Below are 23808 nucleotides of genomic sequence, written 5' to 3'. Positions count from 1 at the left end.
CCTGCTACCAGCTACCTTGCTCTCTAGTTCTTTAATCTAACCATCCATCTAATAGTCCTTACCTTATCCTCTCCCTGGCTTCCACCTTAATCTACTTATCTTTTTTTCCCTATTTTTTTCCTTTATTCCTCTGAATTCTTAATTTACATACTTTTCTTAAAGTCCTTCCCTTATCCTATCCCCCAGCCCTCTTATTTCTCTCTAAATTAAGGAGAATTTTATACTCTTCTACTTTTTTCAACCTACATGTTCCTTCTTTCACCTATTTCCTTTGAAAGTAAGGTTTCAGGAGTAGCAGCCCTTCTTTCACTTACTTCTTTATCTTCCTTTCATGCATCATTTGTATTAGATAAGTGCTTCTTTTTTACCTCTCCTTATCTAGTTTTATTTTTTAAAATCACCCCATCATATAAAGCTCCACCCAAGCCTTTCTTTCAAACTATCCAAATAATGAGCCCTAAATGTACTGATAACTTTTTTACACATAAGAAATAAATAGTTTGACCTTATTAAGTCCCTTATCATTGATTTTTAATATTTATCTTATATTTCTCCTGAATCTTTTATATTAAATTTCCATTGTTTTATTTTCCTTTTGCCTCAAATTCCCCAAAGTCTTTCAATTCATTAAATATATATATGTGTATTCATTTAGGATTTTATTTAACTCTTTCTGGCTGTTACCTAGTTTTTTTGTTCTATGAAAAATACTATTCCAAGACCTACTGTTCTTTAATGTAGAAGCTGCTAGATCTTGTACAAATCTGATTGTAGCCCTGTGGTATTTAAATTGTTTTTTTTCCCTTGCTTCTTGCAATATTTCTCCCTTACATGGGAGCTTTGAAACTTAGCTTTTATATTACTATACATTTTTTTCCTAGGATCTCTTTCAGATAATGATCACTGAATTTTTTCTATTTCTACTTTGCCTTTTGTTCTAGAACTTTAGGACAATTAATCCTTTTTTTAAATTATAGCTTTTTATTTACAAGGTATATGCATGGATAATTTTACAGCATTGACAATTGCTATTTCAACTTTTCCCTTCCTTCCTCCCACCCCTTCCCCCAGATGGCAGGTTAACCAATACATGTTAAATATGTGCAAGTATAAGTTAAATACAATATATGTATACATGTCCAGACAGTTATTTTGCTGTATAAAAAGAATTGGACTTTGAAACAGTGTACAATTAGCCTGTGAAGGCAATAAAAAATGCAGGCAGACAAAAATAGAAGGATTGGGAATTCTATGTAGTGGTTCACAGTCAACTCCCAGAATTCTTTCGCTGGGTGTAGCTGGTTCAGTTCATCACTGCTCTATTGGAACTGATTTGGCTCATCTCATTGTTGGAGAGGGCCTCATCCATCAGAATTGATCATCATATAGTATTGTTGTTGAAGTATACAACGATCTCCTGGTCCTGCTCATTTCACTCAGCATCAGTTCATGTAAGTCTCTCCAGGCCTTTCTGAAATCATCCTGTTGGTCATTTCTTACAGAACAATAATATTCCATAATATTCATATATCACAATTTATTCATCCATTCTCTAATTGATGGGCATCTACTCAATTTCTGACCACTACAAAGAGGGCTGCCACAAACATTCTTGCACATACAGGTCCCCTTCCCTTCTTTAAAATCTCTTTAGGATGTAAGCCCAGTAGTAATGCTGCTGGATCAAAGGGTATGCACAGTTTGATAACTTTTTGGGCATAGTTCCAAATTGCTCTCCAGAATGGCTGGATTCTTTCACAACTCCACCAACAATGCATCAGTGTCCCAGTTTTCCCACATCCCCTCCAACATTCATCATTATTAATTCCTGTCATCTTAGCCAATCTGATAGGTATGTAGTGGTATCTCAGAGTTGTCTTAATTTGCATTTCTCTGATCAGTAGTGATTTGGAACACTTTCATATGAGTGGAAATAGTTTCAATTTCATCATCTGAAAATTGTCTGTTCATATCCTTTGACCATTTATCAATTGGAGAATGGTTTGATTTCTTATAAATCAGTTCTCTATATATTTTGGAAATGAGGCCTTTATCAGAACCTTTAATTGTAAAAATATTTTCCCAATTTGTTACTTCCCTTCTAATCTTGTTTGCATTAGTTTTGTTTGTACAAAAGCCTTTTAATTTGATGTAATCAAAAGCTTCTATTTTGTGATCAATAATGATCTCTAGTTCTCCTTTGGTCATAAATTCCTTCCTCCTCCACAGGTCTGAGAGGTAGACTATCCACTGTTCCTCTAATCTATTTATGATCTCATTCTTTATGCCTAAATCATGGACCCATTTTGATCTTATCTTGGTATATGTTGTTAAGTGTGGGTCCATATCTAATTTCTGCCATACTAATTTCCAGTTTTCCCAACAGTTTTTTTTTTTCAAATAATGAATTCTTATCCCAAAAGTTGGTATCTTTGGGTTTGTCAAACACTAGATTGCTGTAGTTGTACCCTATTTTGTCCTGTGTACCTAATCTGTTCCACTGATCAACTAGTCTATTTCTTAACCAATACCAAATGGTTTTGATGACTGCTGCTTTATAATATAACTTTAGATCAGGTACAGCTAGACCATCTTCATCTGACTTTTTTTTCATTAATTCCCTTGAAATTCTTGACCTTTTATTCTTCCATATGAATTTTGTTGTTATTTTTTCCTAGGTCATTAAAATAGTTTCTTGGGAGTCTGATTGGCATAGCACTAAATAAATAGATTAGTTTGGGAAGTATTGTCATTTTTATTATATTCGCTCGGCCTATCCAAGAGCACTTAATGTCTTTCCAATTATTTAAATCTGACTTTATTTTTGTGGCAAGTGTTTTGTAATTTTGCTCATATAATTCCTGACTTTTCTTTGGTAGATGGATTCCCAAATATTTTATACTCTCCACAGTTGTTTTGAATGGAATTTCTCTTTGTATCTCTTGCTGTTGTACTTTTTTGGCAATGTATAAAAATACTGAGGATTTATGTGGATTTATTTTGTATCCAGCAACTTTGCTAAAGTTGTGAATTATTTCTAATAACTTTTTATTAGGGTCTCTGGGGTTCTCTAAGTATACCATCATATCATCTGCAAAGAGTGATAGTTTGATTTCCTCATTACCTACTCTTATTCTTTTAATCTCTTTCTCAACTCTTATTGCCAAGACTAGCATTTCTAATACAATATTGAATAGTAATAGTGATAGTGGGCAACCTTGTTTCACTCCTGATCTTACTGGGAAAGGTTCCAGTTTATCTCCATTACATATTATGCTTGCTGACAGTCTTAAATATGTGCTCCTGACTATTTTAAGGAATAGTCCATTTATTCCTATACTCTCAAGTGTTTTTAGTAGGAATGGATGTTGTATTTTATCAAATGCTTTTTCTACATCTATTGAGATGATCATATGATTTTTATTAATTTGATTATTAATATGGTCAATTATACTAATAGTTTTCTTAATATTAAACCAGCCCTGCATTCCTGGTATAAATCCTACTTGATTATCCTGGGGATGATTTTCTGAAGTCTTTTTGCTAATATCTTATTTAAGATTTTAGCATCAATATTCATTAAGGAGATTGGTCTATAGTTTTCTTTCTCAGTTTTCAACCTACCTGGTTTAGGTATTAGTACCATGTCTGTGCCATAAAAGGAGTTTGGTAGGACTCCATCCCCTATTTTTTCAAATAGTTTATATAACATTGGGGCTAATTGTTCTTTAAATGTTTGGTAGAATTCACATGTAAATCCATCTGGTCCTGGAGATTTTTTTCCTGGGGAGTTGATTAATAGCTTGTTCTATTTCTTTTTCTGAAATGGGACTATTTAAGCAGTTTTCCTCCTCCTCTGTTAATCTAGGAAGCCTATATTTTTGGAGGTAGTCATCCATTTCACTTAAGTTATCAATTTTATTGGCATAAAGTTGGGCAAAGTAACTCATTATTTCTCTAATTTCCTCTTCATTGGTGGAAAGACCCCCCTTTTTATTTTTAAGACTAACAATTTGATTTTCCTCTTTCCTTTTTCTGATCAGATTTACCAAAGGTTTATCTATTTTATTGGCTTTTTCATAAAACCAACTCTTAGTTTTATTTATTAATTCAATAGTTTTTTACTTTCAATATTATTGATTTTTCCTTTTAACCCCTTTGGGGGTTTTAAATTTGGTCTTTTTCTAACTTTTCCAAATGATTTTGATGACTATTGCTTTATAATATAGTTTTAGATCTGGCATATCTAGGCCACCTTCATTATTATTTTTTTTTTCATTAATTCCCTTGAAATTCTTGACCTTTTGTTCTTCCAGATGAATTTTGTTGTTATTTTTTCTAGGTCAGTAAAATAGTTTCTTAGGACTTTGATTGGTATAGCACTAAATAAACAAATTAGGGATTATTGTCATCTTTATTATATTTGCTCGATCTATCCATGAACACTTGATATTTTTCCAGTTGTTTATATCTGACTTCATTTTTGTGGCAAGTGTTTTGTAGTTTTGCTCATATAGTTCCTGACTTTCTCTTGACAGATAGATTCTCAAATATTTTATACTATCAACTTATTTTTAATGGGATTTTTCTTTGTATCTCTTGTTGTTGGATTTTGTTAGGGATGTATAAAAATGCTGATGATTTATGTGGACTTCATGTATTTATTTATTTATATTTGTGGATTTATTTATTTATTTGGATTTACTTTGCTAAAGTTGTGGATTATTTCTGTTAATTTTTTAATTGATTCTTTAGGATTCTCTAAATATACCATCATATCATCTGCAAAGAGTGATAATTTGGTTTCCTCATTACCTACTCTAATTCCTTCAATGTCTTTTTCTTCTCTTATTACCAAAGCTAGCATTTATAATACAATATTGAATAGTTATGGTAATAGTAGGCAATTTTGTTTCACCCGTGATTTTATTGGGAATGGTTCCAGTTTATCTCCATTACATATGATGCTTGCTGATGGTTTTAAATAGATGCTACTGACTATTTTAAAGAAAAGTCCATTTATTCCTATATTCTCTAGTGTATTTAATAGGAATGAATGTTTGATAGATGCACGAAAAGGATATGATAAAATCAAAGCTTTCTTGTAAAGGGGGTCGAACATTTTCAATATAATTCTCCATTTCCATCAGTTGCTCTAGTTGGTTTCAGCCAACAATAACACTGTCAGTCCCCTGTATCAGGTATCTCCTGCTGACTTCCTCACCCCTTCCTGCTCTTCTGCTTCATTTTCTGTATTTTCTTTTATTATTAGATTGTGAGCTATTTGTAGGCAGGGACTGTTTTTTTTTCTTATTTATATATAATATACAATAATGTAATATATATATAAATTCTTATTTACAAGGCCCCTTTACACTCTGAAGTTTTGTTCTTCCTTTCTCTTTTTTCCACTTCCTTTTGTGTGTTGCTATCCTTCATTAGGTTATAAACTTCTTGAGAGCAGGGGCTGTGTTTCTCTCTCTTATTCGTATCCTCAGTGCTTAGCACAGTGTTCAGTACATAATAGACACATAAAGGTTTATTGAATTGAAGAACATACTATTTACTGTTTTTTTTTAATTTTAATTTTATTTTATAATTATAAAATTTTTTTGACAGTACATATGCATGGGTAATTTTTTACATTATCCCTTGCACTTACTTCTATTCAGATTTTTTCCCTTCCTCCCCCAACCCCTTCCCCCTGATGGCAAGCAGTCTTATATATGTTAAATATATTACAGTATATTCTAGATACAATATATGTGTGTAGAACCGAATTTTTTGTTGCACAGGAAGAATTGGATTCAGAAGGTAAAAATAACAGTTTACACTCATTTCCCAGTGTTATACTATTTACTGTTGAGGGTACTATAATCTTGTGATTCAGGCTCATGAACTTTTTTATTCTTGACTTTTCACTTGTGCTCATCCTATATATCTAGTCTGTGGCACTTCTTCATTTTTAGCTAAGTAACCTCTGCACCACAGCTCATTGGTATGGGATTCTCTCCATATTAGTGGAGATAAATACCCTGCCTTATGTAAGGGGTAAAATAGAGTTGATGAGAGGAGAGAAATATTCAGTTCTTGCCTTCTTTGGAACTATTAAAGCTTCAAGTCCACTTTGGGACTTTCCAAAGGACAGTTCCCTTTAAGTTCCCATTTGGGACTCGTCAAGTTTTGAAGATTTCTTTAGGACTCTTTGATCATTAAATCACTTTGGACTACCTGACTTCTGTCTTCAAGAGACAAAAATGAAAATACCAATCCCTATTGTAGTTTGCTGAAGGAAAACCTGAGAGGAGTTGGCAGTCTCCTTCATTCCCCTATCCTCAGCTAACTTTAGTGGACATTTCAAATATAAGATCCTCTTGGAGAAGATCAAGATCTCTTTCGATTGAAATGACATTTCAATATCAATGGGAAAGTTCCTTCACTCTGTACTGTCTGATATATATTCTCCAGTATATACCTTCTCTGAGTTCTGTTTTGCTGTTTATTTGGATAAGTGAATTTCTTTGTTATTTCTATTTGTGTTCATTGTGGTATTGTTATTTGGTGGGAAAAAGATCAAGGCTTTGATACAGAGCTAGAGGTTTCTTTGCCCCCAAAGTATTGACAAAGTGATCAAAAATTACATGGAGCATGATAATATCTGTTAGACTAGTAGCATTTAAGGGAGCAGATAAACATACCTCTAGCTTGATAATCCTTCTCTAGTAACCTCTTCACTCGGAGGGGAATAGAATGGCTTCTGACCCCCAACCTCTTAATTGCCCTCTCCACAAATAAAAATCTCTTTTAAAGAAGGTTGTAGGGAGAACAAGGTAGAGATACCTATTTTGCCTCCCTTCAAGATATACAGCTCCCACAGATATTCCTTCCCACAGATGGGTCTCTCCTTATATACTACACAAGTGGGCCTCTGACTATAAGTTTGTGACACAACTTCCACAGCACCCTTGATGCTTGTGACAATCTGTTATACCATTTTGCTATTCCACTTTCCACAGAGGTGCATCCAAACTATTTCATCTCTTCTAAAACATTTCTTGGTTCTTCTGCCCATCTTCTTAGTTGGAAACCTTGTCTCATATTTTACAGAAAAAAATTGAGACCATTTATCACAAATTCCCTATTCTACTTTCTCCATCATTTGTCTTTCAGATGCCTTCTACTTCTCTTTTTAACCCTGTCTTATAGAATGAAGTATCTTTATTCCTTACCAAGTCTAAATTCTGTATTTGTTCAAACAGTCCTATTCTATTACATCTCCACCAATATTGTTTCCTTTATCATATCTATTAAATTGTTTTTTTTTTTCAGTCTCTCTCCATCTATTGGATAATGCTCTATTGTCTACAAACACTCCCCTGTTTCCCTCATTCTCAAAAAACCCCCTCACTTGTTTATTTCATCCCTGATAACTAGCATCCTGTTCTATATTTCGTTTGTTTTTGTGGCTAAACACCTTGAAAAGAATGTCTGCAGTAAGTGCTTCCACTTTTCTCTTCTCTCACTTTTTAACCCCTTAAAACCTGGGTTCTAAACTTACTATTCCCTCATATCTCCCTTTGCAAAATTACTAATGGCCTCTTGAGTTGACAAATCCAATGGATTTTTCTTAGTCTATATTTTCTTGACTTCTTTACAGACTTTGACACTTTAAATCACTCTCACCATTTTGATATAGTGAAACTACATGGCACAATGAATATGACATTAGAATCAGGATGGAATTTCACTTAGATCATGTCACCAAAGTGATTTTCTTAGTGTCAGATCGATACAATCAATACCTCCCCCCTCCCCAATTCTAGCAGCTCCCTGTTGTTTCCAGGATCAAAAACAAAGCTCACTTTAACATTAAAAACCCTTTACCTTCTTACCTTTGCAGCTTTTTTACTTTCTTCTTTCCACATGTGCTTAGATCCAATGACAGCTGATTGTTCTGTGAACAAGAAGCTTCATATCTTGACTCTGGGCATTTTCTCTGGCTGTCTTCCCTTCCTGGAACACTACCTTCAACATCATTGCCTTTTGACTTCCCTGGCATTCTTTAAGACTCAACTCATTTCCTACCTTTTATAGGAAACCTATTCTGACTTCTCTTAATTCTAACATCTCCCTTTGTTAATTACTTTGTATTTTCCTGTATGTAGCCTGTTTGAATTATAGATGTGTGCCTGTTGTCTCCTTCACTAAATTGAGAGTAGAGATTGCCTTTTACTTCTTTTTGCAGAACCAGTGCTTATTAGCACAGTGCCTGGCACATAATAGGCATTTATAAATGCTTAATGATCGATTGGATTGTTGCCATAGCTTTTTAAATGATCTCTCTAGTTTAGGTCTCTTTCTATTTCAATCCATTTTTTACTCAAATGCCAAAGTGAGATGATATATGTAATAGTTTCCAAATGGTTTACCTCCTATTACATGAAAAACTCTAAACTCTATCTCTTGTATGGGACAGAAACCCTTCCCCAAACTGAATTCAGAGACTTTCAAAGTAGGAGATCAAAAAGAATTTTTACATTCTCATTAAATTCTTTAAGTTGTCCCTTGAAACAAAAGGTAGTTATTTGGGAGAACTGAATAGAATTTATTAAGTTGTCTAAGGTCCTAAGTCTACTTTTTAAAAAAAGAGATAAATAAATGTTTGTTTTTGTATAAATTTTATATTTTTCATGAAACTGGGTAATTTCAGCCTTTTTATTCTTCTCTACTCATTGGAACTGGCTGTACACAATCCATAATCCTTTGGAATGATATTTACTTCTAGTTAGAAAAAAAAGGGACACGGGGAGGGTTCCCAATCAAATAATCTGAGATTTCATGACCAGTACAAGATAAAAAGTGATTATCTCTTACAGTTGAATTTTGGCACATTTTTAATAACTTTGAACGCTCCAGAAAAATCTGTTTCAATTAGAAACTTTAGAGAATTTTTCTAATGGAAAAACCTATAAATAAAATTAAAAAATATCACTGAGTGACAAACCTAGAACTACATATCAATCATATTCTTCAAAGGACAGTCATTATCATGCTTAGGAAATTAGAATAATAGCAAATTCTTAGAAAATTTATCTAATTGACCATAGAATAATTTACATCATAAAATGATAGATTGAGAGAATGTGTACAAAATAATTTCCTTTTTTTTGAGACTTTGAATAATATCTTATTTTCCTTCAGTAATATCTAAAGATAATTTTTAATATTCATAGTTTTAGGTTCCTTTGCCTACTTTAAATGCAATATATATTTTTATCTCTTGCTGTTGGGTTTTGTTGTATAGTAATGATGCTTACGTGAGTCTATATCTTACAATTTTGCTAAAGTTACTGGTTATTTCAACTAATATTTTAGTTGATTCTTTCTTTCTTTATTTTAGTGAAGCAGTTGAGATTGTGACTTGCCTAGAGTCACACAGTTAGTAAGTCTGAAGTTGAATTTGAACTCAGGTCCCCTTGACTTCAGGGCCAGTGCTCTATTCACTGTGCCATCAAGCCGTATTCTCCAAATATTCCATTATATCATTTGTAGAGTTATAATTTTGTTTCTTCATTATCTATTCTAATTCCTTTAGTTTCTTTTTCTTTTATTATAGCTAACATTTTCTAGAACAATATTGAATAATAATAGCGATATTGGGCAACCATTCTGAATCACCCCTGACCTTTAGCTTATTCCCATTATAGATATGCTTACTGATACTTTTAGATGGATACTAATCTTTTTAAGGAAAGCCCCATTTATTCCTATGTTCTCTAGTATTTTTTTTTAAAATTAGAAATAGGTATATATTTTTGTCAAAAGCTTTTCCTGCATTTATTGAGCTAATATTGGTTTCTATTGGTTTAGTTATTGATATGGTCAACTATGCTAAATTTTCCTAATATTGAACCAGCACTGCATTCCTGGTATAACTTTCACTTGATTATAGTATGTGATCCTTGTGATGTACTGTTCTAATCTACTTGCTAGTACTTTGAGTACTTTGTTTAAAAATGTTGCATCAACATTCATTAGAGAAATTGATCTATGGTTTCTTTCTCTGTTTTAACTTCATGGATTAGGTATCTTCATCATATTTATGTAGTAAAAGGAATTTGGTAGGACTTCTTTTTATTTTTCCAAATAGTTTGGAATTGTTCATTAAATGTTTGGTAGAAGTCCTTATGAATCCATCTGATTCAGGGAATTTTTTTTAGGGAATTCATTGGTGGCTTAGTCAATTTTTTTCTAAGATGGGTTTATTTAGGTATTTTATTTCCTCATCATTAATATAGATAATTTCAGTTAGATTGTCATATTTATGGGCATATAATTGGACAAAATAGCTCCTAGTTATTGCTTTAATTTCCTCTTCATTAGTGGCCTTATTTTTGATTCTGATAATTTGATTTTTTTTAATCAAATTAATCTTTGGTTTATCTGTTTTTATTTTTTCATAAAACCAGCTCCTATTTTCATTTATTAGTTCAATGATTTACTTTCAGCTTGTTGATCTCTCCTTTGATTTTTCAGGATTTCCAAGTTGATGTTCAATTGGATATGTTTAATTTGTTCTTTTTCTAGTTTTTTTTTAAATTGCATGCCTAATTCATTGACCTGCTTTTTAAAATTTTATTCACATAAGCATTTAGAGATATAAAATTTCCTTTAAATACTGCTTTGACTGGATTTCATATTTTGTTGTCGTATCTTTAATAAAATTACTTTTTATTTCTATGATTTGTTCTTTGACCCACTCATTCTTTGAGATTTGATTATTTCCATAGCTTATTATTGAATATAATCTGAAAAGGATGCATTTATATTTCTGCTTGTCTGCATTCGATTGTGAGTTTTTTATGGTTTAATACATGTTCAGTTTTTGTGAGGATGCCATGTATTGCTGAGAAGGTTTCTTTCTTTCTATCTCCATTCATATCTCCATATCTATCTCCATTTTCTTCAGAGGTGTATCATATAATTTAACTTTTCTTTTGATGAATTTTGTTCATCACCTTAACTTCTTTCTTGATTATTATGTGTTTAAATTTATTTCATTTTGAGAGGGGAAAATTGAGGTCCTTCATAGTGTAGTTATACTATGTATTTCCTCATAATTAAGCTTGACTTTTAAAAATTAGGATGCTATGCCATTTGATGCATAAATGCTTGGTACTAATATTACTTTATTGCCATTGGTACCTTTTAACAAAATGTAGTTTCCTTCCTTATCTCTTTTAATTAGTTATATTTTTGCTTTTGTCTAAGGTCATGATTGCCATCCCTGCTTTTTAAATTTCAGCTGAAGTATAATAGATTCTGCTCTAGCTTTTTATTCTTGTTCTGTGTGTTTGTTTCAAATGTATTTTTTGTAAACAATATATTATATTCTGTTTTTTAATCCACTTCACTTCTATTTTATGGATGAGGTCATCCCATTAATATTAATAATTATGGTCATAATTATAGTTATCACATTTTATTCCCTCCATTTTCAAATCCCTTCTAGCAATATTTTGCTTCTGACCATTCATTACCTTTCCCAATCTGCTCTCTCTTCTATCAGTCCTTCCCCTTCTCTCTAGGGTAAGATATATTTTTATATCCAACTGAATGTATATGTTATTCTCTTCTTGAACCAATTCTAGTATGAGTAAAGTTCAAGTGATGCTCCATACCAAACAGTTTCATTATTGTTAGGATTAACAGGAATATATGAAAACCAGACATCTTTCATTTCTTTTTACAAGCCTGATCAAAAGCACCAAACCTTGATATAATATATTTCTAAAAACTGACAATGGACAAGTAGAATTTTCTTGACATAATCTTTATTGAAGCATGGAACTTTAGTTTATTTCACCTTGGAGTGAAATTGCATTTATGATAATAGACAATTCAGGGCTATACAACCATCATACTGTTGCTGGTGTAGGTACAACTTTATCAGAAGATACAAATATGACCCGCAAGAGAAACAAGTCACAAAGAGAACACAATGAAAACATCCACTGTTTTACAAATCACTCTGTTACCACAAACACAAAATGGCAGTTACTGTTAGTAAATCAGCCACAGAAAATAGTATTTACTTTCAGTTAAGGAAATGGGGAATTTTTGGGGTGGGGTGGGATGAAAGGAGTTGTGCTTTATCCACAGTCCTTTAGTAGAAAGAAAAATTTAGGTAATTCTTATTCACAAAACAGCGCTAACCCACAGACATATTGAAGAGTAATATTAAAGGAGATAGCAATGTTTTTACAAGTGTCTTTTCAATCATAAATTTCTGTTTACTTCCTGCATGATATCAGAGTGTAAGTAGCCCAAAAAAAATCAGCAGCAAAATATTACAACAACATAACAAGTCAATACAGTGCCAATGTGTTATGTTGTAGAAGAGAGTACATAAAGGACAAACAATGATAACTTAATCTTAGAAAACATGATACATAGCTGAAATACAATTCACTTAAATAGCTATGTGACCAAGAATGTTAAATACTGTATTAAATGTCATTTTAAAACATAAAATCTCTTAAATTTTGTGCTTAAAGTTTTTTTTCCTGTTAAACAATTAGTTGCTTACTTCCAATACTGCCACTGTAACTGATATTACAACAGATCACAATTTTCACAGACACATCAACATTAAAACATTTAGCTATGAGAAAATAAGTCACTTCTCATTAGTTCACAGTGTGAAAAAGTGGTGTACACTCTGTCTGGAGAAAAGCTCTCAGGTATTCATCAAGCCTTTCGAAGAAAAGTCCTGATACCAGATGCAGTGCTAGTTTTAGGAGATTGGAAAGCAACACATCACATGTTGGGAGGAAAAATAAAACAATTTGTTTCTTCATGGATATCGTCTAAGTGACCTTCGTCTTCTGTTGTAGAAATGCCTGAGCCCATGTTGTCGTGAAAAATTCATCATGTAATTTTGTTTGCGAGTGCTGTTAAAAGGAAATGGGGTGGGGAGAAAGAAACGTAAATATCATTTAAAGCAAAATCTGTTTTGGGCCCTAAGTTATTACCTTGTGATTACTTCCTGACATCATCTCAGCTAAAATCTCACCATTTATAAGGAATTTTTTCTTTTACTATGAATTCTTTAAGGATTGATACTATTTTTTAACTTTCTTTGATTCTCCAATGCATAGCATAGTTCCTGGCAAACTTGGAAAGTGCTTTATAATGTTTGAATTGACCTGATTTATTTTGAAATTTCCTAATATTCCTAATGTTTCTTATAATCTATTATAATTATCCAAATTATTAAAGATATTATGTTTCATAGCATAAATGAACTGAATTTACTCTTACATTTTCTACATTTGATGTTTATATTCACTTGATTCAAATTATTTTAAAATTGGGAACAAACGTACTCTATTCTCCTCCTCTGACTCCAACTTTTCTTACTTTTTTTTTTTTTTTTGGATAACTGCTATGGATTGAATTGTCTTAACCTTCCCGTTTTTTGCACACTCATACAGAAATGTGGAAGTAGCCCATTCTTAGAATGCTAGGCTGCAGTGTGAAGCTGTGGCTGTATTCTTCCTTCCTCTCTTTTTTTGTTCATGAAAGTCTTTAATGGATAAGTTCTCATTGTATTGTAGTTTTCCCTATAATACTGATGTGGTAGTACAAAAATTCACATTAGAAATGAATAGATAGAAAACCAGAATATGAGGAGGCTGAAGAGATAGATGCTAGAAAAATGTCATTATACAGAGAACATTTTTTTTTTCTAAGAAGAAGAAACAAATTGTAAATGGATCACAGGATATATTGATAAAAGGTTAATATTCATTTATTAAATACCTACTATGTGCTAGTAAGATGACAGGTAAAATTATAACATAACTTATTCCTTCTGTCTTTATACTGCATCTATATCCAAAGTATTTTCAATTAAGTACTTTATACTTATATAAAGTAGAAGGCCACCACTGGAAGAGAACTCGACCCTTGAGGACACAATAAATTTGTTAGGTAACAGCTATAAACTCTATGAATTCTTTTGCAAATGTCAAAAGTATCTGCCTTTTAAAAAGTCACTGATTTTGTTGAAGGTTGTCATTGTTTGAGATCATTTGTTACATTTCATTGTATCATAGAAAATGCCAAGTGTATGGACTGATATAACTGCAATATGGGAAGAGAGGTGCTAGACTTTGAATCAGAAAGATGTGAATGAATTAAAATTCTTTTAAAAACACTTATTAAATGTATGACATTGGACAATTCATTTTATCTCTCTGTGCCTCAGTTTCTTTATCTATAACATGAGTTGGACTTTGTAGCTTCTAAGGTCCCTAAATTTAGAATTCTATGTCACAGACATGCATTGATAATTTGCATAGGAGATGAAATGGTAGGTAATTTATTTTTGACTGAATGACATAGCTTTTTACGTTGGTAATTAGTGATTACAATTCTGGCAAGGTATTTGATTATGCTGAAGTATTTTGATTTTAATTAAAAAAAAGAAAAACTATAATAAGGTACACTTTTTTTTTAAATTTTTTTTTTTAAAGGAGCAAATTTAGAGGCAAAATAGGAAGTTGGGCCTTTAGGAGAAAAATGTTACTAAGTTAAATTTTAAATCAGATCTTATTTAATCAAAATCATTAAGAGCTATTTGACAAGCATATTTTCCCTGTTTATAATTAAGAATAGATGTGAAAGTATTTTCATGAAATATTTAAATACCAATTATTTTTTAGTTTTTTAACTTATTATGTATGTGTATAAATATAAATGTGTGCATGTACACCCACAGATACATGGGAAAATCCAAGCAGTTTCTTGTAAAGTCTTCTAATTTTCATATGTTATCAAAGTAAGGGAATTAGAGAATGGAACAACCCAATCTCAACTAAAAGTTCTTAGTAATAATAATAGTCAGATTTTCCCTAAAATTTTAAATTTGAATCTAATTTAACCTAGGCTGTGATCTCAATAAAGTTATTAATCTCTAGTTTTCCAGAATTATAATTCTTTAGCCTTAGAGTAATCACAAATAATGGTTCTCAAAAGTAAGTCAGCCAGTTTAAAATATTTATTGAACATTAGGTTTCTGAAAGTTATTCTACAAAGCACCATGTAGAGTGCAGAGAAATTATTGATCTACTTTGGTAATAGAAATTCATCACCTACATTTTGTGATCTACTGATAGAATTAATAATTTTTTTCAATGAGATCCACTCCATATGAGATATGTCTATCATATAAAACTGTCAGTGATCAAAAATTAATTTTTTCCTTTTTGCTAGGTTTATTGATTGCTTACATGGATTAGACTTTGTTTTTAATACAAAGTAAAATGGCCAGGTATTTGGCTTTTTGTATAGGAAACTTTATATTTCTTACTTTCCATTCCTTTTGTAAACATCCTATGAATAGGTCTTTGGTTTCCTCTAACATCTCTCCCTCATTCTTACTGTACTACTCTTTCTGAAACACTGTTTTCATCACATCATTCCCTAACTCAAAACCTATGAGTATTTATCCTTATAGCCTATAGAAAACTTCTAGATTCCTTAGTCAGAGACTCACAATGTAATCATCAATTTGCCATTCCCACTATTCTATACTAGCCTTCCTTTAAGCAAAACAACTTTGTTCTGTCCCACTTCTGCCTTACACTTTCTTAATTTTTGTTCATGCTACTTCCTTCTTCAGGAGAGTCCTATTCAAATAATCTTTGATTATTGAAAATTTACCCATCCTTTAGTGCCCAGTTCAAACCCCATCACCTTTCCTTTCCTAATCAACACAACCAGAAGTGATTTATTACTTTTCTTAATTCTTATATAGTACTTATTGTCTATACAATGCTTATATATTATTGTTTTGTATTGTTATTTCTATCCATGACTCATTTATATTTTTGTTTCCCCTTATAGTACGTGGCATAATGTGGCTTCTTAATAAATATTTGTTGATTGACTTCCTATTGAGAATTATTATTCATTACTACCACAAGGCAAAAATAATTATAATTATTGTATTTAAAATATTTGCATAAAATGTAACTAGGGTGGAATAGGGGCTAGAGTGACAGGCCTGGAGTCAGGAAGACTCATATTCCTGAGTTCAAATCTGGTCTCAGACTAGCTGTGTGAACTTGGATAAAGCACTTAATCCTGTTTTTCTCAGTTTTCTCATCTGTAACATGAGCTGGAGAAAGTCATAACTCCAATAAATTTGTCAAGAAAACCCCAATGGGATCATGAAGAGTCAGATATGACTTGAAAAAAGGTTTAAGAAGAACAAAAAATATAATTAAAGTGGTGAATCAAAGAGCAAAAAAGGTTCTAAATTTAGAATTCAGAAAATATATAAAATACTCAGAAAATTAATTTTCTTAATTTGATAATCGACACTAAAGCAGTTTTCCTAAGTGATTATGAAATTATTATAGTGCTACTTCAAATCCCTGCTTATTCAATAAATGTCTATTTATTCGAGAAGATAAGACATGGCACCTTATCTCAATTTTTAGTGCCATCAGCCTAATGTCAGAAGCTTATTTCTTGTTCTAAGGTTTTAAACATACTTCAATTAGTGAATTTTATAATGATGACATATCATTTTTACCTCAACATTTCTCTCATGCCTTTTTTACTCACATGGCCACTGCCCTAGTTAAAGACCTTAATATTTCTTGCCTAGACCATTTCACTAGTTTCCTTATTGGTTCCTCTTCCTCATTCCAATCCAGCTTTCATAGAGTTGCCATATTGATTTTCTTACTGTGTAAATTTTACCATGTTACTCCCCTTCTTAGTAATTCCTGGGAATATCTATTATCTCTAAAATCAAATATAAACTCCCTCTTTTTTTTTTTTTTTTTTTTTTAACACTTAGAGTCCTCACAGCCTTGTCTAAACCCACCTTTCCAGTCTTATTACTTCCATATATATATTCCCTATTGCCCAGCCAAACTGGTTGTCTTCCTGGTACCTATTTGTGATAATGCATTTCTGTGCCTTTATATTGTTGGCCCTTCCCCCTTTTAACTTTTACCGCTGAAAAGAGCTTATTTTCAAGATAAATGACATAACATTTACATGGTGTTTTCTTGCCATATCTTTTATTTTTATAAAGTGATATAGTAAATATGTGTCTAAGTTGCCTCTCTAATAGAATATAAGCTCCTTGAACAAAGAGATTGTTTTCTGTTCTTATATCTCCCACTGCCTGATAAAAAGTTTGTAACTGAAAGACATAAATTAAGATTTTATATATATAGTTCCTACACTTCTGTATAGTATTTATTCAGTCACCTTTTCTAGTGGTCAAAATACTGATCCAGTTTTGAAAAAGCTTCTACTTTGGGGGATGGCAACATTACCAGTCTTGAGTAAATTACATAAAATCCTAATAGCACTAGGTTTTCTAATAATCTCTCAAGTGCACTCAAGTTTTAAGTCAGGCATTTGGGAAATTGCAATAAAACTTTTTCTCATTTTCTAGGAGACTACTTAGTAAGCTGTAAGTCACTTTTGAAGAATTTACAATTTTCAAGTACCTAACTTACTATCCAGGTATTTAGGAGAATTTTAATAAATTTAAAGATGACAGGCTTCTTTTGAGAGTGATGATCCATACTGCTTTGGTGATCTGTTTAATGTTTCTTTTAAACAGATCCATGGGTTCATCTTTCTGATGAATATAATGAGAGAATCTTATAATGGAAACTGTATTAGGTCTGAAGGAAACTAAAGTTTCAGTCACTGAGATTATAAATGCAGAGGAAATATGTAATTTGTTGTTAGTTATTTTTTCAGTCCATTTGGGTTTTCTTGGTCAAGATACTGATGTGTTTTGCCATTTTTTTTCCCTCCAGCTCACTTTATAGATAAAGAAGTTGAGGCAAACAGGATTAAAGGCTTTACCCAGAATTGAGCAGCTAGTAAATTTCTAAGATAGAATTTGAACTCTGGAAGATGAAGCCTGGTGCTCTATCCACTGAGCCAGCTAGAAACCCTGAAGTAAAAAACTCATTCCCAAGTCACATTGTTAGGGGAGTGTCACCTATCTTCAGCAACGACCAAAAAGGTAGTCTTAAACAAACAAACAAACAAACAAACAAAACCTTCCAATTATCTATGATTGGTTGAAAGCAGTCAGAATGAGCTACAATGAATCCTTGCAAACAATTACTCTATTTTTCATTCTTTCACTAGGAGTTTGAGTAGCATGTTGAATTACAAAACACCATCATTCTAGCAGCAAACTGATATAGAAAGATCCTTGGAGTAATCAGTATAATTTCTGCTCCTTTCAGTTTTTGTTCTTCAGTTTTTAAAAATCAGATGATTTTTGAGTGGGTTCAGTTTCTAAGAAAATGGAAGTTGATGCATATTGAGAAAGTAACATCAACTTCATAAATATTTGGAATTTTTAATAAAATTAAAGAAATTAGTCACTAACTTCTTCATGGCCAAAGTAAAGGCTTTGTCCGCAGTTCAAATAAAAACATTGCATCTAGTGCAAAGATAAGCCATTTAATTCTCTTATGGCATGTTGGCTTGCCCTGGTCAGTTTAAGACTAAATGAACCATATGGACTTTTATCTCATCTGGGCTACCATTCATACTCACCAATGAAATGGTACTGCATTTCTCTGTAGTCAAATTTGAAATATAAATAGCCTGTTTTGCATATACAAGTACATACCAAGAGTGACCAATTTGACCAAAAAGTAGGTATCATGAATAAAAGACTTGTGAATATAATAAAATTCTTCCCCCTGTCAAGAGTTTACTTTTAAACACAGGTTTAAAACGATTTGAAAGGTAAATTTCTCTCTTAATGTTTTCTTCAAGGGCAGCTCATTAAGATCTGAAGATTTGTATGGAGCCAATCAAAAGTGCCTAATACATGCTGTATTGATTTAAATGTAGGCTGCTTTTAAAAGAAAAAAGCCAAACATATCAAGCTTATATAAAACCAACAAGACATAAATAATTATTTTTAATATATATCTAAATTTTTTTTATAAGAGAACTCATTTTAGGGTTGAACTGTATATTTGGGGGAATACTTTATTCAAAACCAGTAAGGTCCAAGCTATAGTTATTGTAATATATAGTTTAATTAACATGACAATTCTTCGTTTACATGACCAGATATTTCAAAGACTGCTAATAATCCCACTCATTGAACAGACTTTCTTCAATGGCAAAGTCATTCTGTTCCCTTCCCACCCCCCATAATAAGTGAAATTGAAGAAGCTTCACTACTAAGCATTTCCCACCATTCAGTAATAGTACTTACCTTACTCTAGTGTAAAACCAATGACAGCAAATAATGAAATATAACACAAGTTAAAAAATGCCTTTCAATGCATGCAGCACTGTGATTAGTCATAAAAGTCTGATGAGGCTTAGAGGCAATATAGGATTTTTCATCTCTTTTGAAAATAAAAATGGAAAAAAATTATGTCATATTCTTTTTAAACCACTATATATAATAATTTTTTCTACATGATACAACATGCAATATTTATTCATAACTATATGTCAAAATACAAATACTTATAGTAATACATTTGGCATAAATGTTGTGAATAAAGTACACGTGTTAAGGTAATAATGTAACAATTGTTCTTATTGTTTTAATTAGATATTTTGCTCATTATTTTACAAAATGTTCATTTCTAGAGATTCTAAGTAATTGGCAATAGGAAAGCCCATTAAACTAGATAATAGAGTTCAGTTTTAAATACAGGACAAGTCCAGTATACTTTTTCTTTTCAAATCATTTGTGCCAAAAATGCGCCATTATCTTGAAAATGAATAGCATGATGTGATGGTGATGGAAGAATTAATTTTAATAAAAACGTGATAAATTCTTTTTGACTATAGTTGATAGTACATTATTTTCCTCTTAGGAAATCTGAATGAACTTTGAAACATTTTAAAAAACTCACTATTTTAAAAAGAAATAACTTTCAATATTTACATGCAAAAAGTGTGCTACTTCATTGTGCAGATGACAGGTCGTGATTTGGACTAGGACAAAGGATGATGAAATGTGCAAATGAAATGCATAGTTGGGTGTGGGAAGTTCTTAAGATACAAGCAGTAGTTTCCTGCAAAAAATGTTCTTAGATTGGCAGGACATACTCTTTTATCATAAGAAGAACCGCCACCAGCATGGATCTTGTGAGGGATCTGCCCAAAATGTATTCACAAAAGTTTCTTGGAGAGAAAATATTCTACTCTAGCTAGCAAACCCAGACATTTTCCCCTTCCCCTCAATTTCTTGGTAGCTATTTCATCCCCTTTCATTCCCCACGTTACAGTGTCAAACATTTGCTTACTTGATAGAGCTAATGAGGCTGGGATGGGGACAATTCAGTATATTTGGTGTTTATATTTAGCAGAACATTAGAGATTAATTTCATTCTGAAGATGTTCAGTTTTATTGAGAAGTATCAGAAATGGAAATTTTTTTTTCAAGCAGCTATTGAATATTAAGCAAGTAAGTTAAACGTTTATTTAAATTTGTCTTTTAAGGACTGGCGATATGTATTCCCCTATTTAGAAAACTGAAATCTTTGTCATAAAATGGATTTTAAAATTTAAACAGAACTACCCAAAACAAGACTCATCCAAATAGTTATTAGGTAATGTCATTTAAGGAGAGGCAGTACAGTATAATGGATAGAGTCTACTGAGTTTGTGTTCTTGGGAAAATTGCTTAATCCCTTAGTGTTCTAGGTTCAAATTACAGAGAAGGAGGTGTCAGCCTGCTTGATAGAATAACATTTCTTATCTGCATGTACTCTTCACCAATGAAATCAAAACTTCAGTCCCTATCTCTGTCCCATTTGAGATGCATTCATAAGTTTTCAAATTATCTTGATATTGCAATTAAAACTGGTTATCAGCTGTTGCTTTGTGGTTAATATTGAGGGCAGGAGCTGAGATTGAACTCAGCATAAGATACCATGCTTGACTACTAATTTACTGCCTAAGAGGCAGACCAAAAAAATACCCAACAACAACCCAACAACAAAAAAACCAAAAATAATAAAACAACAACAACAACAAAAAACCTCTGTTGTCAGTCTTGCTTTAAAATACAGACACATTCTAAAAACAAAAACAAAAACAAAAAAAAAAAACCCAAACAAGTAGCAATAAACATCCTAGACCCTTAATTTTAATAACATGTTGATAGCTATCCTTCTAGGTGTATTAGAATTAGGGAAGCTACTCTTTGGAGTGTCATTTCCATCTCCAGTTAGGAAGAATAAGGTTACTTTAGGAAAGAAAAAGCAAGTTTCAGAGAATACTACTTTCAATAGATGGGATTTTCTAGGTGTACTTTTCTGTTCTTAAGCAAACAGTGGCTGCTGGACCTATATAAGTAATTAATTAGTGATAGTTTTGGAAAGCAGCATGAGAGCTGCTTAGGCACTTTGGTTCCCTTTGCTTAAAATTGGTTTTAAAAAATATTATTGTTTTCTATTTACTTTAGACACACAAAATGAATGAATGAATGAAAGTAGCTTACTAAACTATCAAATTAAGTACAAATTAGCTGACAAATGCTAAAATTATACTTGGAAAATATATAGTGGCATAGAAATGTTAAATAATAAGACAAATGGAAAACATCAAAAATATGGTTCTGAAAATGTAATTTCCTTAAAAGTTAAACATTTGAAGGGAAATGTAGTCTAAACTGTAGAAAGAGATTTATTTACTTCGAAATAAATAAACACCTCTCCTTGACCATATTGAAGTTTTTACCCTCATAATTCATTTGGAAATCTGCAAGGCACATGTGTTTATTAGAGAATAATTAAGATGAGCTCTTATGAATTATACCTTACATACTAAATTGTTTAATCTCATAACTTAAATCATACATTCTCAGATATGCTGAATGCATGACTGAACTGAAATGCTTTTGTGATATAAAGGATTTTTAGACTAATTTACTGAATCTGACTTTATATTATTTTTCTCCAAAGAGGTGAAAGAAGGCAAAAAGTTGACATAATTTATGTAGTAGTAAAAATGATATTTGAATGATATGCTATTAAATTTCCTTGAAAAAGAATCAACAAAACTGATTTTTAGAATAGTTTATCTAACAAAGAAACTCTATGAATTTTTTTTAAATGTGAGGAAAAAGAATTGCGTTCAATGCATTTTGTACCAATTCTCATTTTTTTAAAGAGGTAAGGGGAGTATTTTAGTGTACTTGATAGCCAGAAGCAGTAATACAGGTTGAGTGTATACAGAACCTATAGAGAATTTCTAAGAGTTTTTGTCAAATGATCAGTGCTTTGAATTTTGAGAATTGTCTGACCTGGGGGTAAAAATGTAGTTACCTTGAAAATCCAGATCACAGCAGCACCAGTGAAATAAATAAGCATTATATTATCTGAACTGTCATTCATAATAACCCAGTGTATGTTTGATAGTTCCAAAAATGCAACTCCAACAACTCTCTATTGGCCATTAATGAATGACTCAGTCCAAAACGTTAGATGGCATAATTCTCAAGAGTTGTGATATACAAGCACTTTGTGTTCTTTCTGATATCCTGAAGGCAATTTAAAGCCCTGACCGGAGAATGAGGAATGTCAGATTCTCTTTCAAACCCTGTTATTGGATTATTTTCTACTTTGGATTTGTACATTTCCTTTCTTTTTTTTTTTTAAGCCTAAGGGACTAGGAACCATAGTGATTGTGGGCTTCTCAATGATACAATAGAAATAAAAAAAGTAATTTCAATTTCATTGGTAGCTGGAAGGGAAAAGAACACATCAAATATTTTCTAGTTAATAATTGTGGGGTCCATAAAGGTAATGCCAAATTAGTGAGACTATCAAGAACTAATGCTTTCATAGGAGCTGATTCATATATTATAGGAACAAGAATGTGGATGCAAGTTTTTCTTGGCAAGAGACACATGACTTGAAAGCAAAGAAATGGGCTGATGTCTTAGGGAGATTTTTTTAAATCACCCTAAAAGAAAAATAATCATAGCAAGGTTGCTTTAAAATCCTTTATCTTGTAAAGGTTCCTTTCAGAATCCAGAAGGGGATGGTTTAGAAAGATCTCTGTCTGTCTTAACAGTAGTAAGTCAGCCTCTTCCTTCATTGAAGGTGAGTCTGGAAATCATTGACCCTCCCTCCATTTCTTTCAACTTCATCTTTATGTCATGGAGGCAGAGCCCAGCAAGTTGTGTAGAAGCAGCAGAGCGCACAGTGGGGACTGGTGTAGATTGTTTTGCTCTTTGGTTTGGGGATTGATATGGATGCCATGCAAGCAGGTGCCTCAGTGAAAACTAGTCAATAGCTAATTCAAGATTAAATAATTTGGTTCATGGCTATGATGGAAAGAAAACAAATTTGGTGACATTCCTACCAATTGATCATTTAAATTTCACTTTCAAAATGACTGAAATCAGCAAAAAAAAAAACCAAACCCTGATTTCAGTGCTTTTGCTTTTTTTTGGTAAACAGAATGAACATTTGAACCTATCTACCGGGAAGATTCGCCTCTCCTTTTCAACCACGGGGAGCCATCGGTCCGAACCCGTCGAGATATAAGCATTTCAGTTCTACAGGAACTAGATTGTTAGAGAAAAAGCAAGTCATCTCTCTGTGAGGGAACATAGTCAATCGGGCTAATTGAGAGTGATGAGACCCCTATCATCATTACATGGGAGAAATGATGAAGTGAAGACACACAATTTGAAAGCTGTGGAAAAGACTTGAGAATGAGAGTCTATCATGATAAAGTGAAAGCTTCTCTGTGCTGTATTTT

At 32.1% G+C, this 23808-nt stretch overlaps 1 protein-coding gene across 1 annotated transcript in view; it reads right to left on the bottom strand.

Annotated features, from left to right (window-relative positions):
- Positions 1-11817: 11817 nt before the first annotated feature.
- The window catches only part of RELN (reelin), a 526398-nt gene continuing 514407 nt past the window's right edge, over positions 11818-23808 (bottom strand). Inside the window, exon 64 of the mRNA XM_074268428.1 lies at positions 11818-12953. Coding sequence (XP_074124529.1) covers positions 12857-12953 — 97 coding nt within the window. The 3' untranslated portion in view covers positions 11818-12856. The remainder of the gene's footprint in view (positions 12954-23808) is intronic.

The sequence above is a fragment of the Sminthopsis crassicaudata genome, chromosome 5 (assembly GCF_048593235.1).
Source record: "Sminthopsis crassicaudata isolate SCR6 chromosome 5, ASM4859323v1, whole genome shotgun sequence".
Classification (NCBI taxonomy): Eukaryota; Metazoa; Chordata; class Mammalia; order Dasyuromorphia; family Dasyuridae; genus Sminthopsis; species Sminthopsis crassicaudata.
Note: the sequence above shows the minus strand (reverse complement) of the source record. Positions and strands in the feature narration are given on the sequence as shown.